Genomic DNA, 17,508 nt, shown 5'->3' with positions numbered 1-17,508 from the left:
GACTCTAATCTGGGAGAACCGGGTTTGATTCCCCACTCCTCCACATGCAGCTGCTGGTGTGACCTTGGGTCAGTCACAAGTTCTCTCAGAGCTGTTCTCTCAAGGGCAGTCCTCGAAAGAGCTCTCTCAGCCCCACCTACCTCACAGGGTGTCTGCTGTGGGGAGGGGAAGGGAAAGGAGATTGTAAGCCGCTCTGAGACACCTTTGGGTAGTGAAGGTCGGGGTATAAATCCAATGTGCCATGCTGGCTCTTTCGTTGCCCTTTGTAATGTGGTTATACCTTTGGCTAGGTGAGCCATGAAGCAGGCAGCTGTGCAAAGCAGGAGGCACAGCACAGTCTGTCTTGATGCCCTGAGCAGGCTTGGAGGCATCCCCTGCTTCTGTTCGGGAACCAGTGTGGTGGTGGTGGTGGCTGGCCTGGAACTGGAGGTGCAGGGTTGAAGTCTGTCCCTAACCATGGAGCTCACTGGATGACCATGGGTCAATCCCCTCTCTCAGCCTATCCAAAGATATAATGGGGAGAAGTATACCTGTAGCCCAGATCTCATTGGAGGGAGAGCAGGGTTAAAACGTAATACTGTGCTGTAGACTGCTGCTGTCCCTGATGCGCCTGCCCAAGACTACTTGAGCACGTGGTCACCGTCTCGCTCCTCCCATCTCCAGCACGCCCTGCCTGTCGTGACCTTTCTGAGAGGCATTCAGAAGGCCACTGTAGAAGAACTGGTGAGCCCCTGGCTAGTGCGGCCTGGGAGTTCCTCTGAAACTTTTGGTACTCCCAACCGCCTTACCTTTTGGCGATGGAGGAAAGTGCTGTCACGTTACAGCTCCCTTATGGTAACCCTGCAGGGCTTTCAAGGCAAGAGCTATTCAGAGATGGTTTGCCATTCCCCGCCTCTGCATCAGAGCCCCGGTATTCTTTGGAAGTCTCCCATCCAAATACTCGCCAGAGCTGACCCTGCTTCGCTGCCGCACCTTTTACCCCTTGATAAAGTAACGGATTCCCTACTCCCCGCCTAAAAAACAAAAACAGACTTGCTTATTCCAGTGAAAGGGGGAAGACCACCAAGCTCTGCGTCTCCCATAATTCCTTCTAAACTGTCAAAGAGAATTCATGCGGCCCTGGTTTCTGGATCAATGTGGGGAGGCCAGAATAACGGCAGGAACGAGGCCTGTAAATGACAACTTTGTTTTAATAGCAAAGCCTTTCATATCACACCATCGCTTGCCATTCTTTTTCTGCCGTGGGGCACTGATAAAACACAAGAGCCCTGCCAGAGGGGTGTGTGATCCTTGCCTAGTTCCTTGGTTTTGCTCTTTGGGTTAAAGGGCGGCATGCCTTATTTCTAACTTTATATAGACTTTCCACAGGCACATGGACTTCCCTCTACATAGCACACTTTTTTTCACAGCTCCCCTCCACCAAAAGGCCCCCTGAAAATCCGGCTCATGGGGAAGGAGGGGCCCTTCAGAAGTGGATTTGGTGGCATTTTAGGCTGCAGCGGCAGTACAGTACCAAAGTTATGCCACACAGGCAGAAGTCCTTGCACCTTCAGATAGGCTGTTCTGGATTTGCTTTCCTGTATTTGTATCTTTCTATGCTGTTTTTGTCCATATGTGTGCTATATAAAGCGCAGTTGAGTCCCAGTAGAGAATGAGATTTGCCCGAGTGATCGTACTCCGAAAATACAAATGGATTGAGATCTGCTCTGGTGGCAACTTCCTAAGGGAAAGTATGTCTTGCAGGTAGTTCTCTTTAGTGGGTTTTTCCCCACTGACAAACCTTAGTGAGAACAGGAGTTAACAGGACATCTAGGACTTGTTCGAACCCCAGCTCTTCATCCTGAGTATTTGGTTCCTCTTTTACCAGCAAGAGGGCTTTATCCAAGAGTTATATTAGCACTGTAATGCTAGTTACCATTGTAGTCTCATTGTGAAGGATAAAACGGTTAGGGGTTTCGCTCACTGTATTTTTTCCCCTTTTGTTGTTAAGCAAAAAAATGTAACAGTAGCAGAAAAGGGAGTGAAGGTGCTTCAGGAAGAAGTCACCAAGCAGGTGAGTCTGTGCAGAATAACCATTCACTTAGCTGCACCCTTTATAACCGGCAGAGCTGGCCTGTCCACTACGCGGACTGAGGTTCAGAGCAAGTGGCAGCAGCCCTGGTGGTTCTGCCACCCCCACCATGTGATCCATAGCACACTCATGCAGCGGGCTTGCCTGCCTTCCCCCACCTGAGCACAGCTAGGGTAGCTAGAGACCAGGCTTAGAACAAAGCGGGTTGTTGGTAAGAGGACAAAGGAGCTGGGGATGGTGAGGAAAACCACAGGGCAGAAGACTTTGTGTTGCTCTTTGGAAGGACAGGAGGTTAGTACAAAAGCTGTAGAAACTCGGCGGAGGAGATGCAGGAATAAGGAAGCTGAAGGACAGGCAGCATGAGCATCCACTAACTCAGCTTAGAGAGAACACTGAGCGTGAGCATTGTACAAGGGGGCCCTCTCCCAGCCCATATGAGTTGCACCTCCTATAAGCTTTCCCATTTCCACCCGTTTACAGCTTTTTTGCTTCTAAGGTTAGTGACTTTGTCCCTGCCTGCCAAATATTAACCCTCCACTTCCCTTTGGTCCAGGATAACTACGTGCGGCAGCTGAAAGCCCAAAAAGCCGAGAAGAAACAAATCGATGCTGCGGTTTCAAAGTTAACGGAACTGCAGAAGCAGCTCTGCTCGGCTGACGGAAAGAATCCTGCCCCCCAGGCCCCCAAGGGGAAAGGGAAGAAATGAGTGCGTGTGTGTAGCGTCTCACGCCAAGAGATTTTTAGTCCCTTCTTGCCCTGTATTTAAGTACCCCATGGGAGTTTAACACCACTCTGCTGTTTTTGATGTGTCCCTCTTCTCCTATTTTGTAATATGTGGGACAGACTGGTTCGGCACTCTTTGAAGTTTACCTGGTGAGAAATAAATACTTTATTGCTTAATTATACGGGCAGTACAAAAGCTATTACTCGAGGTGGACGTACATGCAAGTCTCCCCCCCCCACACACACACACAAAGTTAATAAAGTGGTCCAGCTGAAGAGGTCCTCACCCCAGAGCCAACAGGCCTAAAACCATCAAATCTGGTAGGTCGGAACGAGCACCAGCATCATTGTTCAGCACATGTGAGCTTCGCAGTCGCTTCACGGTTCAGTTCTGCGAAGCAAGCCCTCGCCAGACCCAAGTTAAAAAGCAATCTGTCAAACATCCAGTGCAAGCTGATATTATCCAGATCGGGTCCAGTCTCAGCCTGCTGAGTAAAGTCCACAGATGCTCAGCCTGCTTCCTGGCAAAGTCTAAAGCTTTCTCTGTCTGTTCTCAGTGGGGGGCAAAGGGGAGGTGCCAGTTCCAGCCCCGCTGGGGAAGCACCGCACCTCCCTCAAGTCTTGAGGTTCACCATCCTCTGGATGAGCGCCGCCCTGGTGGCTTCCACCTCCGCGCTCAACTGCTCTATTTCCTCCTGGAGCCGCTGATTGTGGGCCGTCAGCTCTGCCACTCGGCGCTCGTTCTCCTGCTCCCGCTCTCTGCCTCGCTGCCTCTTGCCACCCTGAGGCTGCCCGCTCCACTTCCTCTTCCGGCTGGGAGGCACCCCCTCCTCCTCGTCCGTGCCCGTCTGGGCTTGGGAACTGTGACTGCAGTCAGACTCGGCAGGTCCCAGCGGCTCCTCACCAAGCAGTTCCAGAAGTTCAGCTGTGAGGGCGGGGTCCAGGTCGCAGGTCCCAGCCGCCTCGCCACCGCTAGGCTCCAAGGGATTTGAGGTCTCTAGGCTCCACAGCAGGGTGGAACCGTCCGCCTCGATAAACTCCTTCTGTAAGGAAAATGGAGCGAGGCTGAGTTCAAGGGGTAAGCCGCATATTGGTGTAGTGGATAAAGCATTAAGACCTGGGCTAGGTCCAAATCCACTTGAGACAGCTACTTAAGTACCCACCTCACTTCTGGATTTGGAGGACCATTCCTTCTCCAGGCTTGGGGGTTCTGCTCAGAAGAACTGAACTCTGGACAGACCTTCAGAGCAAATCCCCCCATAGTAGAGAGGAACTGAATCGTAAACAGGACCCAAGTGCACGAATCTGCTCCTCCTCAACTGATCATCATAAAAACAGAAACAGCGTCACATCTGCCACCTTAAATTCCTTCGAAAGAAAGGCGGGATACAGACAGGGCAGTCTAATAGCATTAAGATTCCAAAAAGCTGCTTCTTGTTCATTGATGAACACTCCAGTGTACTATTTCAAAAGCATGAGGAAAAGCTGGTGGATTGATGTTTTAAGACACACTCGGCAGGGTGGGAAGGCAACCCCTACGAAGTGCACGCTCCCTTCTGGTCCCGTAAGAATCCCACATGTGCTGAAAGTTGGATTGGAGGGGCTGCAAAAGCAAAGAGGTCATCTTGATACCTTTTTTTGTGTGTGCTCCTGAAATGTAGCTTCTCCAATTTCATGGTGTTTGGAAAGGCTAAAAGATATTTGGGGGGGTGGGGTTAGATGGAAGGGTGTGAGGAACAGAGCATGGGCACTGACATTTCAAGATAGTACTAGAATCCACACAGGGATATTGTACGGATGCACCCAAATCCCTTCCTGCCACCACACCAGTTTAAATGGGTAAAGTTTACCATCAAATACCAGAAAAGTCTCCTTTATCATTGTTGTGGTGGGGTTTCCAAAATTTGTGAGGGCCACTGGCCATATATGGTTACCCTTGTCACAATGTCTCTATGTTTCACACACAATTTTTTGTAAAAAAAATCTTTTTACATGTTTTGGTAAGGTCAGTGCACCAATAGCAAGCGATCTAGCCCATAAGCTCCCCAACATTCCTTTTAGTTAGCGGAGGCATGTACATGGTTTCCTCATTCACTTCAAGGCCCACATCTGTGGCTGGGGCAAGGGGAAAGAAAGCACGTGTGTTGATGCTCTACAACCACCAGAGTTTAATTTTTAATGGCACATGTTCCCAGTTTAAAGACAGATGGTCTTTAGTGTTCATTTGGTTCTTCGCCCAGACCCCTCGAAACTCTCACAGCCTTGGATTGGGCTGTCTTATACTGATTGCTTCAGTAGTTGTGCGCCTGCTATAGAATATGGAATATTATACAGAAACACTTGCTTGCAAGAAAAAAAAACCCTACCCTCATTCACCACCACTACTGCCCCCCCCCCCGGAAGAGAGAACATGTGCCAGTCTCTTCAGAAGTCAACATTCCAACCAAGCAGATATGATTAACATTTTCTGCCTGCATATTTGCAATTCAGGCTTATCAGCGGTAACTGGGGCAGCCTGTCCCTGCTCAGATTCAGGGGGGCGTTACCCTTTCCCTATTTAACATCCTTCAAACAGTGACTAGCTAAGGCCTTTAAGGACTTAATTCTAGCCCTGTCCCATCTGTAGTAATAACAAAGGGTGCCACCGAATTTCTCATTATGGAAGAAGGGAGTCCCCAGCGTCAGTCTTCCAAAACAAAGCTTTGGTATGGAGTTTTCTTTGCGTGGAATTCAGAACTTGCTTCATGTCTCTTTCCCCCCCGGTGGAACTGGGGGGGGGGGCACACAGTTGAACTACACTAAAAACAAAGCTTTGGTATGGAGTTTTCTTTCTGCGTGGAATGCAGAACTTGCTTCATGTCTCTTTTCCCCCCAGTGGAACTGGGGGGGGGGCACACAGTTGAACTACACTTGCTTATGTGTTGGCGCTGTGAATCGGGTGGTTAATGGGTTTGAGATTAGTGTGCTCTTCCCCCCCATTTTCAGCAACAACCATATTGAGTCAGTTTTAAGCTTTGTATGATTATGGCATACGTTTCATTCATACAAATGGGATGGGGGGGCAGAAAACTATAACACCTTGAAGGATGCTACCAAAGGTTTTTTGGCTGGCAGAGTAAAACTAATTCTTAACAAAAAAATTCCTCCAAGTGGGGGAGGTTGGGAAAGAAAAGAGTTGAAGCTGAGTGGAAGGATATGTGGCCCTTTAAAAAAAAATAAGTTTATCTACACATACGAGGACAAACTAAAAGGAAGGTTGTGAGTTCTAGAAGTGCATGGTGGGAAAATCACTAGTTTGTCAGGGGCTGAAATGTCACATGAACAAAAGAAACCACAACTATGGCAAACCGGAGCAGCCTTGACCTATGAAGTGTCTGGGATTGTAGGAATTCTTCATGGAAACTGAAAACAAGAAGTGCTGCAGAATACAGGGGAAGAAACACTTGGGGACAAGATCACCTAACATTATGAGAGCAATCTATGGGTCACGGAGGATCCGGACAACTCAAGCGCCCGCCTCCCGTGTTTACTCACCAGCTCCTCTCCCCCTACAGGGGGGCCTGTCCTGTTGGTGACATCCGAGGAAAGCACTTCCTGCAAGTCCTCGTACCAGGCCTCCAGGTCCCAGCTGGGCACTGGGGTTTCCGTAGAGAAGGGCAGAGATTCTGCCATCATGGTTGACGTACAGCCAGGCTGTGTAATGGAGGGAAAAGTATGCGCATCAGGAAACAGGACAGCGTTTTTTAAAATAGTAAGTTACCCATCCTCCCAGCCAAGCACACGATCTCTTACCAATAAAACCAGCATCAGCCCAGCAGAATTAAAACATAAATCAGTTTATTCAAGAAGCAAGACAAAAGATGGGGAGGGGGAAGAATACATATCGAGGTGGACGTCTGGGCAAAAGGATGGGTTGGATCCATTTTGGCTGACTTAAGGCAATTCTGCAAGTGGAATGGAACTCCCCTCCCTCCCTTCTCCCAGTGCATTCACTGATCACCCCTAAATGCTACTCCCAGGTGACCTACGAACAGCATGAGGGGCTAATTGCCCCCAGCCTCCATTAGCGGAAAATCTCACTGGATTCCGACTCAGCCTTTCGAGCTGTCTCTCTCGAATGGCACTGGCAGAGAGGGCACACCGAGACGGGTGCTTCAGAGCATATAACCAGGGGAACTGAGTGAGTGAGAAAGCAGCCCGCTATGAAAACCAGCATTGTTATCCCAAACCATTCTCTGAAGTAATTTTTTAATAGATCGCGAGGAAATGTGGGCTTGCCGATACAAAACTTCACCTGCTGTCTATGCAAACTACTCCTGGGCTCAAAGCACTTGTTTATTTCAAAGCGAAGAATGTTCCTGATGTGGGGGGAGAGGAGGCTGGTATGAATGCACCTCTTAAAGCTCAAGTCTGCCAAGGTCACAAATCCTATACATTCGCAGACAGGAGCATTCCCTGTGAACGCTGCAAGCCTTCAAAGGACACGGGAAATGCAGTGCACTGCGTAAGTATGCCATCTTCAACATGTCCTTACAAATTAAGATCTTTTCCTGAATGGAGTAGGGTGGGGTTTTGTTTTTTTTTTGTTTTAATTAAAACACAAATATCAGAGCAGGATGAAGGGATTCTTCTGCACCGCTGGCAAATCTATCCCATCTCTTAGGGGACAGGATATCCTGCGCAGGGAAACTGGCGAAGGCAGTCCGGGTTTTGGTGAGGGCCTGACAGTGATTAACTGGCGGACTCTCCCCTTTGGAAGGGCCTCCTGTTAGAAATATGAGGTGAGTCACAGTCATAAGACAGGCAGGGAGTGCCAGCCAGACATTCCTGTGACTGCCAGCCGTTCCTCTTTCTGCAGCCTTGAGGCAAGTTTGGACACGCCTGGGAGCGGAGAGCTTATCGGCCGCTCACGAGTTCACGTTATTGTCACGAAGGCTCTCTACAAGCAAAGGCAGATAACTCCCTGGGCACCAAAAGTCACACAGGAACCCACAATACGACTCACGCCACGACTGCATTTTCACAGTCTCAGGATGGGCGCCAGAGCACACTGCAGCAGAGCTTTATCTCACAAGGAAACTGGCGGTCTTTCGAGCTCTTCCCACCTGCAGCGGCCTGGGTGAGTTTGGCAAACACCTCTCCCCCCCCCCACCACCTTCAAGCTTCTCACTAGCACATCTACGTATGAGTCAGTTTACCTATCGGTAAGCACCCCAACCTGCTGCTTAAACTGGCACACTTCCCCACCCCTTATTTTGTATGTGGTGGTGGCGGCAAGCGTATATTGGATACAGAAAACTAGGGGCAAAACAAGAATTACAGCTGTCCAAACTGGGGGCCTCCAAAAGGTAGCTCTCTGGCTGCCGCGCCTTGTGCATCTCCTAGAAGACCGAGAAAAAGATCACAAAAAGATCTACTCTAGGTTGTTGGGGTTATATATTTTTTTTCAGAGCTCTTATTTCCTAGATTTTTTTCTCCACACTGCTTAGATGACATGGTTCGTTTCTAGTGCTCTTCCTAGTCTGTTTCTAAGACACTGCAAAACTTGGTAACGCACAGGCGGGGCGGGGGGGGCGGGAATAGCTCTGGCTATTTTCCATTACTCAAAAGTAGCTCTCGTGAAAGGAGGGTTCGCTATCCGATGATCCAGACAGCCTGACCTCTGCCAGACAATCACTGGTCTTGCATCCCCTTCTCCACAATATCCTTCTCAAAGCAATGCCTTGAAAAGCTGAAGTTGCTTGGAAGAGGGACATTGATTCAGATAACGTGACAAAGATGGACTGCCGTTACAGCTTCTGTGGACCTGTGCGTCCAGCTGAAAAGGCAATCACTGCATGAATCTTGTTATCCTTTTGACTGCACAAACCCTTGCCTGGTTCAGTCTGGATCCATCCCGTACCATCTTAACATGGGCCCTGAAAAGCTTGCTCATATCCCCTGAGAAAGGATAACTGCCTTTACTAGGTCCAAATAGCATGGCGCCGTATGTGAGGAGAGGGGGGTTTACAATTAAAGCTGCCTCACCATTCTGACGATATGCACACTATATTTCTATTCACAGAGCGAAGATTCTTCCACGATTGTTAGGACACATGGAGCTGCCTTGTACTGAATCAAACCTTCGGTCCATCAAGACCAGAGTTGTCTCCTCGGACTGGCAGTGGTTCTCCAAGGTCTTATGGCAGAGGGCTTTCACATCACCTATTGCCTGATCCCTTTAACTGGAGATTCCAGGGACAGAACCTGGGACCTCTGACATACGAAGAAGATGCTCTACCACTGAGCCACAGCACCTCCCCTTGACAGGGGACAGACTCCAGAGAAAGCTGACTTTGTTGTGCGTGACCCTGCTGGTGGTGGAAAGGGCTGTCAAGTCACAGCCAGTGGTGACTCCGTAGGGTTTTCAAGGCAAAAGGTGTTCAGAGGTGGTTTGCCACTGACCTCCTCTATGTACCAATCCTGGACTTCCTCGGTGGTCTTCTATCCAAATACTGACCAGGGCCTACCCCACTTAGCTTCCAAAATCTGACAAGATTAGGCTACCCTAGGCTATCCAGATCAGGGCGTTTGCCTGCCATGTATCAAATCCACCCCTCTTCCCTTTGTGATTTTAAAGCCAGTTCTAGCACTGAATCCATGGCCTTGGTTCAGCCAGCCATAAACACACTGGCAATACAGCTGCTTGAACTTTGAGTTCCAAGCCATTTCTTCAGGCAGCGCTAAGCAAACTGTGATCAAGTTAACCCTGAGGACCAGGGGAAGCAATCTGTGATGACCAAACATATCAAAACACACACACCACTTGCTCATGTTACGGTCGCATCCTCCAGACGGTGTGCCAAAGAACCCAGTGGATCCTTGGGAGGGTATCAGGGGTTCCTCAGATGTGAATCAAAAATGCAGACAAGGCCCCCCCCCCCGAAAGCACCAAAATGAAGGTCAGTGAATTTCCCCAATAGAAGAGGCTGCTTGTTACGGTTTGAAAGTCTGCAACTTTTAAACCAGATTTTTCAAGTAAACCTTTCTACTTATGGCAGAGGCAGGGGCAGTCAGAGTCACGCTGACGCCACTGGAGGCCAGGCAATACTCAACATCCTGTCGCGGTTATACAGGAATGAGTCCCCCTGTCACACTCCACAAAGTTGTACAAAGATATCCTTCTGTTTGGCTCAAGAGCCGCAGTTGTTTATGCCAGCACAGCTGCAGACAGACCGCACAACTTTCTAGAGATGTTTGGTGGTGGAAAGTGCCGTCACAGCGGACGTATGGCGACCCTGTAAGGTTTTCGAGGCAAGAGACGTTCAGAGGTGGTTTGCCATGGCCTGCCTCTGCGTGGTGACCCTGAACTTCCTTGGTGGTCTCCCATCCAAATACTGGCCAGGGCCAACCCTGCTTACATTCTGAGATCTGATGAGATCGGGCTAGCCTGGGCGTATCCAGGTTGGGACTAGGCATGTTTCCTCAAAAGTAAAAATCCACATAATTCAAAAGGGCTTTCTTCTGAATGGGCACCGAATTGCAGCTCAAACAGTTCTTGCATTTACACACTTTGCCTATACAGCACCCAAACAGGGTTCTGGGTAATCCAAGCTTCTACCCTCCCTCCCCGCCTTGGAGTCTTACCTTGCTTTCAAGTGTGATGATGTATTAGGACGCGTGTCTTCATTCGAAGCTGCAGGGAGGGAGGAAAAAGAGCAACTGTTATGACCTGTAGTGGACATTCTGATAGGCCTTCGTACCCACCCCATAGGAATAGGGGTCGTAAAAGGGCTGTGGAACACACACCTCTCCCCACACACGTTGATCTGCACTGCTTCCATCAGCTTTTGTTTTTAGCCTCTGATACTCAGAAGGGAATTCTGGTACATTTACACAGCTAGAAAAGGAACGTCCTTTCCTTTTCGCACTGGTAGGCAAAGTCAGTTCCAGAATGAAGTGCTTTGTAGAGGCCCCCTTCTAAAAAGGTAGCATGCTCAAGGATCTATAACCAAGCTTTGTCACAGAATAAGAGATTTACTAACATGGGACTTCTGAGACATGCTCACTTTGGGCTGCAGCAAACACTGTGAAGTGCTGTTCTCAGCCCCATCCCCCACCAAAGGGACCTATGATTTTCACTTGTTTTAGGTTTACTGCTCCTTGCAAGACAGGAGAAGGAAGGCTTCTGGGGAGTTCAGTGCAACACATGTACAGCTGCTCTCCTTGAATCCTTAAAAACATTCTTTCGGGGTAGGTAGCTTAAGCTGAGAGACTGTGAACATCACACACTCAAGACCTGAGGCGGAATTGAAAACCAATTTTTTGACGTCCAAACCCTGGACAGATAATGCCTTTTGACCAGATGTGAAGGACCTGAAGCTAAACTGAAGGACTCCTTAACGAAAAAGACCAGAGACCCTCATTTCTCAGTGTAAGTTCTACACCGCCCCAACTCTTCTGCATGGTCTCGTTGACAGACTGCTGAAGGCTGGCATTGCTCTAAGTTGCCAGGCCGTTCAGGAGCATCGGGGGAACCCCACAGGAATGCAGCCGACGCAGGGGACACACCATGGGTTTTTCATCAGCCCCGAGTGATGCAAGAAACCAACAGAGTTAGGGATCCAGGAACTGTTATGCAGCCGGGTGGGGAAAAAGGGCTCCCCAAGGAGCCACGCAAACAGCCGTTCCGAGCCAACAAAATGCCACGGCAGGAGACTCTGCAATCTTTGCAGGGAGATATGGGGCCATCTCTCACACCAGGCATCTCAGTGGGGTACCTCTTATCCCTCCCCCAAGGCACCCCTGTCAATCAAGGTCAGTAAAGATTTTGTTCCTAAGGAATCATTTGCTGCGAAAGAAGTCAATTTTTTATTTATGTATTTAATTGCGTTCCCATCTTTCCCCGCAATGCGGATCCGAAGCGGCTTTTATCATTCCCTCATCCTCCATTTTCTCTTCACAACAATCCTCTGAGGTACATTAGGCCGAGAGTGTGTGACCTACCCAAGGTCACCCAGCACGTTTCCATGGTAGAGTGGGGATTCGAACCCAAGCCTCCTGGATTTCTCTCTGACCAGTACAGCACACTGGGTCCCTGAGTGTCACTTGCTAGGAACCCACAAGATAGCAATGGGAGAGTACACAGCCTTGTGGCAGGCAGTTCACCCACATTTCCAATCTTTCCCCTGCACAAAACAAGACCAGACACATTTTGTATGCTGGAAGCTAAGCTAGCCATGAAAAAGCTGAGGTTTCTTGGCCATCACTAACAGTAGCCATTCACATTAAGCAAAAAAACTTCCCAGCAACTTGGCAAATGAATCAGAAACTTCATATTCCTAACTACTAGCCAGCAAATCAGGAACTTTATTTTATTGGGGCTGCTATCACAGGTTCCCTTGAACAGCCATCCCCATCTTACAATTTCCATTACTATATGACTGACCTCCTGTCTCAAAAGATTACCCCTAAACAATAATTTTAAAGAGATGTTTCCTTCCTGTATAAGGAACATCACATCCCCATCTTACAATTTCCATTACTATACGACTGACCTCCTCTCTCAAAAGATTACCCCTAAACAATAATAATTTTAAAGAGATGGTTCCTTCCTGTATAAGGAACATCGTAAGTTCTATAGATCCCCTGGCACCCTACAGTATATCCCATTTATTTTAAGTTGCCAAATCATCTATCCAATTTTAGCAGTATTTGCCCAGAATGCAGTCTTCACAGTGAGAAAGGGTTTATTTTAAGTTGCCAAATCATCTATCCAGTTTTAGCAGTATTTGCCCAGAATCCAGTCTTCACAGTGAGAAAGGGAACTGCAGCATGGACAGGAAGGAGAAACTATATAGGCAGGTTTGGGCAGCTCCTGGGGAGACGCAGGTAGAAGGGAACCTAAAGCTGCATGCGGTCACACGCACTAAATAATCCACTTTCGGTGCACTTACTGTGCGAACTGGCAAAAGCCAGTTGCAAAGTTCACTGGCAGTGGATCACGTAGTGTGTGCGTGCCCGCAGCCTGTAAAGCCTTCGACCCCGCAAAATGTCACGGCTGCAAACCCATTCCGTTGCCTACTGAGGCAAACTTCCTACTGACTTCAGAGGGATTTGATTCTGGCCAAACTGGGACGGGCAAAGGCAGCACACATCCCCTGCCCACTTGCTGCAGAGAGTTCAGAAATACAGTGATATTTCAGTACACACTAAAAGGACGGAACTGCAGCGGGGGAGGGGGGAAGTGAGCGATTAAGCCCTCCTTTCCCCCTTGTAACTCAATGAATGGGACAAACCACTGACTAGCCAGGCGTCAACTGGGTCACTGTCAAATTCCTGCGGCAGGGGGGAGTGAGGGGCGTTCCAGGCATCCTAGCTAAACCTCAACTTTTCAACTGTAAGGGAACCCAGGCGTCCGAGCCCCCCCCCTTTTAATAAGGGAACCCAGGCGTCCGAGCCTCCCCCTTTTCATTAACTGCAAGGGAACCCAGGCGTCCTAGTAAGGGAACTCAGGGGCGTCCGAGCCCATGTCCTCCCCGCGGCCCCCTGCTGCCTCTCCGCGCACCTTCCTACGCGGCCCCTTCTTCTCGTCCGCGATCTTCTCCCCCAGTGGCTGGCTTCGGTTCATGCTCCTCTCGCTGCTCATCCTCCTTCACAGAGCTGCTGCCGGCACCAGACTGCCAACTGCCGCCGCCTCCGCCTCAGACCGGGATAGTCCTTAAACTGGGGCCCCACATGACGCAACCCTTGCGCCACCTCCGTCCAATCGGCGCCGCCGGCCCCCCTCCATTGGAGGAGAGGCGAAGGCATCCCCCGTCGTCCAATCGGCGTCGTCCGCCTCCCTTGTGGCCCCGCCCTTTGACGCAGGTCCTCTGGGGTGGTGATGGTGGAGGAGGAGGTGGTGGCGGTTGCCGCGTCGCACCCGGAAGTGACTCCTCCCGAAACTCCCCCCCCTCCCTTCGGGGTCACGAGACTATCAGTGGGTGAGTCATGCGGGGGAGATGATGCAATGCCCTGGCAACCCTTGACGACGAGGAGGGGGGCGGTGGCTGAGGCCTCAGTGTAGGCCTTGGCCCTCAAGAGCCCCCATCCTTTCACCCTCTCCCCTCCACTCGCGAGGAGACCGAGCTACGCTGAAAGGCTGCGGCAGCCTTAGGAGAGCCATTGTGACGCCACGCCCCCCCCGCGCCAATTAAAGAGACAGGCCACCCTAGGGAAATTGAAGGGGGAAGCTCCAAGGAGGGGCCTCTGAGTTTCCCATCAAAAGAAAGAGTCTCCTTCTAGAGATGAGCAAAAAAATGATATTTATTTCATGTAGGACCCCGCCTTTCTCATCAAGGTGAACTCCACAGTTAAAACTAATGTAGTGAAACCACAGAAGGAAGTTCAAGTCCAGGGAAACCTTTAAGACCCACAAAGTTTTATTCAAGGCATAAGCTTCACATACACTGAAATGGAAGTTACCAGTCTATGAGCAGCAAATTAGCATACAGCATAATTAAAAGGTATTTTAACAGATGCAAGGACCAAACTAGAACAAGCAGCTTAATTTATATGGTCACCATTTGTTTGGGTTTAATTCCGAGGGAAAACAACGAAGGGAATATATATCTGCTATATATTTTATATGTTTATCAAATTTATTTATTCACGATTGGATTTATCCCACCCTCCCCACAAGCAGGCTCAGGGCAGGTTACAATAGTCAAACAACAGTACAAATAAATACAGTTCATAACAAAATTTTAGAAACAACACAGGACAACACTATCTCTGGCGTCCACTAATGCCTCCCACTGGTGCATTATATATAGTATATATAGTAAAACCATGTAATGTATACATGATTGGGTTACCAACCTCCACATGAGGCCTGGAGATTCCTGGTATTATAACTGATCTCCAGACGACAGAAATCAGTTTCCTTGGAGAAAATGTCAGTTTTGGCCGGTGGACTCTGTGGCATTATACCCTGCTGAGGTCCCATTCCTCCCCATCCCACCCACCCCAATCTCCAGATATTTCCCAACCCACCTTTGGCAACCCTACCTTCTACTGAATCAGACTATTGATCCATGAAGGTAAGTATGGTCTTCTCTGACATGCAGCAGCTGTCCAGGGTCTGAGGCAGAGATCTTTCACCTCACGTGCTGCCAGATCCTTTCAACTGTAGATGCTGGGGATTGAACTTGGGACCTTCTGCATGCTGAGTAGTCTGTCTTCCAACTGAGCCACAGCCCCTCCCCACACAAATACAACAAGCAGTGCAATATGCAATAAAAAGTTTTTGCACACACATTCCCCTTACAATACACCTTCCAGAATAAACCTGTTTTACACATTCTGTGGAATGATAAAAGGACAAAAGCCATACCTGGTCTAAAGACATTTAAGTCACTTAACTCATTACATAAATTTGCATATAAACAAAACAAGCAAGGAGAGGGCTTTTTTAAAATTGTGTGTTACACCAGACACCATCATGGAAGAGGCCTTCTTTCGTTCACAGCCGACTTATGGTGAGCCCGTGGGGTTTTCAAGGCAAGAGACATTCAGAGGTGGTTTGCCACGGCCTGCCTCTGGGTCATGACCCTGGTATTCCTTGGAGGTCTTCCATCCAAGTTCTGACCAGTGCTGACCCTGCTTAACTTGATGAGATCAGGCTAGGATGGGTTATCCAGGTCAAGGAACAGGAACACTTTTTTCTAAAATGGCATCTGTCTGTCTGGATTTAGTAGTAATTAATTATTTTAAAATGCAATAGGTTTTTTTAAAAATGCCTGATTAACTGGTATCGTCTTAATTAATTGGGATCCAGTTTGGTGTAGTGGTTAAGTGTGTGGACTCTAATCTGGGAGCACCGGGTTTGATTCCCCACTCCTCCACTTGCAGCTGCTGGAGGACCTTGGGCAAGCCATAGTTCTGTCAGAGCTGTTCTCTCAAGGACAGCTCTGGAAAGAGCTCTCTCAGCCCCACCTACTTCACCGGGTGTCTGTTGTGGGGAGGGGAAGGGAAAGGAGTTTGTAAGCCGCTCTGAGACTCCAAGTGAAGGGCGGGGTATAAATCCAATCTCCTTCTCTTCTAAACAGTCCAAGGAAATGTAAGCCGTTAGCCTAATCAATAACAGTACAATCCTACAGCAGAGCTTCACCCTTTTGAGCACACGGAATGGTCTTAAGGAGGCTGTAACTGTTCCTGATTGCACTGTAGGCACCTCATGTGTGATAAATGAAAACAAAAGCACCTTGAGCAGGAGGAGGGATGAGAGAGGAGACTCTCATTCTAGGGAAGGTAAAGAAAGAGTGGCACACAGAGAAAATTAGCCCAGTCCTAAGCACATTGAATCAGAAAATTCCATAGATTTTAATAAGAATTCCTTCCAAGTAGAAGTTAGAGTCCAATGGCACCTTTAAGACCAACAAAGTTTTATTCAAGGTGTGATCTTTTGTGTGCGTGCACACTTCGTCAGACGATGAAATGTCTGACGAAGTGTGCATGCACACGGAAGCTCACACCTTGAATAAAACTTTGTTGGTCTTAAAGGTGCCACTGGACTCTAACTTTGCTCTGTTGCTTCAGACCAACAGGGCTACCCACCTTGATCTTCCTTCCAAGTAGTGTGTTTAGAATTGCACCCTACTGAAACACACTAATATTAAAAAAGTATTGTGGGTGCAGATAAAAGTGAAACTTGTTATGTACATATAAACAGGAACATTTAGAAAGCACCCCAGCCCCAATGAGGGAATTGGGTACAAGGGCCCCTTCAAAGTTCTCTAAAATGATCCTGGCATGACAGTTCAAATGAGGAAGAATGTGTGTACACACGCGGTAGTATACTATGTTCACACACCAGTTAGCTAAATTGCCTTGCCAAGTGAAAAGTTGTCCCGCTCTTCTCAGTGGACTTACAGCCAAGTGCGTGCAACCTGTTGCCTAAAGTATGTGGATAACCCCATACCTCTGGGACCACTTTCTACACCTGCCTGTCTGCTGAGGAATCGCATGTGCACTATGGAATCATCTTATCAAATATTCATGGAGAAGTGTTTGTTTCTTAGCTAGTTAGTTTCACAAACTTTGTGTGGAATTCTTAGTTCATGTGCTACTAGGTCGGCTTGTGAGGCCTTGTTGTTGCCTTTTGTAAAAACAAGAGCGCACTCTAGAACAGGCCCCTGGACTCTGGATTGCAGGGAATGAGACGTAAGGGGGCCAGCAAATTATTTAAGGGAAAATTATTCACCATTACAAGTCATTTCATTGAGAAACTTCTGGATAAGTTTCCCCCTCGGCAATTCCCTGGACCTCACCTTGAAAACCACAGCCAATAAAAGGTGCACATGGGGTTCAAATCTGTATTCAGAAAAGGATTCACTTGATGGCCTCCAACATTTTGCTGTGTCTCGGTCATTTATAAAATTAGAATATCAGTGCCCCTGTGTGAAAGATGTTGAGAGATTAGGAAATCATTTGCACATTAAATGTTAACCAAAACAATTAACAAGTACGGTTTACTCTAGTCTCCCAGGAAGCATTTCAACATCTGGGGAAGGTTTGGATCTTCATTGTCACCTTGTTTCTCAGCACCAGCTAAGGACTCTGTTGGGAGTATGGTTAAGTCCTAAGGCAGAGAGTGACATTCAGCAGCCTCTGTCTTCTCCCAGTTCCCTGTTCAGGTGTGAGCCTGCTCAGACTAGTCCAGCTCATTGTAGTTTTCCATGACAGACCTTCCC

At 48.5% G+C, this 17,508-nt stretch overlaps 2 protein-coding genes across 3 annotated transcripts in view; one reads left to right on the top strand and one right to left on the bottom strand.

Moving 5' to 3' along the window:
- The window catches only part of MARS (methionyl-tRNA synthetase), a 48,740-nt gene extending 45,466 nt beyond the window's left edge, over nucleotides 1-3,274 (top strand). The window contains 2 exon segments of the mRNA XM_015421358.1: nucleotides 1,991-2,053; nucleotides 2,625-3,274. Of these exon segments, the coding sequence (XP_015276844.1) occupies nucleotides 1,991-2,053; nucleotides 2,625-2,777 (216 nt within the window). The 3' untranslated portion in view covers nucleotides 2,778-3,274.
- Nucleotides 3,275-3,385: 111 nt separating this feature from the next.
- DDIT3 (DNA damage inducible transcript 3) lies at nucleotides 3,386-13,449 on the bottom strand. 2 transcript variants are annotated; one of them, XM_015421360.1, is made up of 4 exons: nucleotides 13,341-13,449; nucleotides 10,421-10,469; nucleotides 6,329-6,487; nucleotides 3,386-3,837 (listed from the first exon to the last, which is right to left on the bottom strand). In XM_015421360.1, the coding sequence occupies exons 3-4, from the start codon at nucleotides 6,467-6,469 to the stop codon at nucleotides 3,409-3,411; spliced, it is 570 nt and encodes a 189-aa protein (XP_015276846.1). In that variant the 5' UTR covers nucleotides 6,470-6,487; nucleotides 10,421-10,469; nucleotides 13,341-13,449; the 3' UTR covers nucleotides 3,386-3,408. The 2 variants fall into 2 exon arrangements, with proteins under 2 accessions (XP_015276846.1, XP_015276847.1); XM_015421361.1 differs by having other exon boundaries at nucleotides 3,386-3,834.
- Nucleotides 13,450-17,508: the final 4,059 nt, after the last annotated feature.

This window comes from Gekko japonicus, unplaced genomic scaffold, assembly GCF_001447785.1.
Source record: "Gekko japonicus isolate JY-2015 unplaced genomic scaffold, Gekko_japonicus_V1.1 scaffold599, whole genome shotgun sequence".
Lineage (NCBI taxonomy): Eukaryota > Metazoa > Chordata > Lepidosauria > Squamata > Gekkonidae > Gekko > Gekko japonicus.
This window is presented reverse-complemented; position numbering and strand designations above follow the sequence as displayed.

What these genes read in the sequence shown, in the direction of transcription:
- DDIT3 (XM_015421360.1), bottom strand. Translation starts at nt 6,469, where the DNA reads ATGATGGCAGAATCTCTGCCCTTCTCTACGGAAACCCCAGTGCCCAGC. An exon ending in CTGTAGGGGGAGAGGAGCTG is followed by an intron (nt 3,838 to 6,328) that starts GTGAGTAAACAC and finishes TTTTCCTTACAG; the next exon opens with AAGGAGTTTATCGAGGCGGA.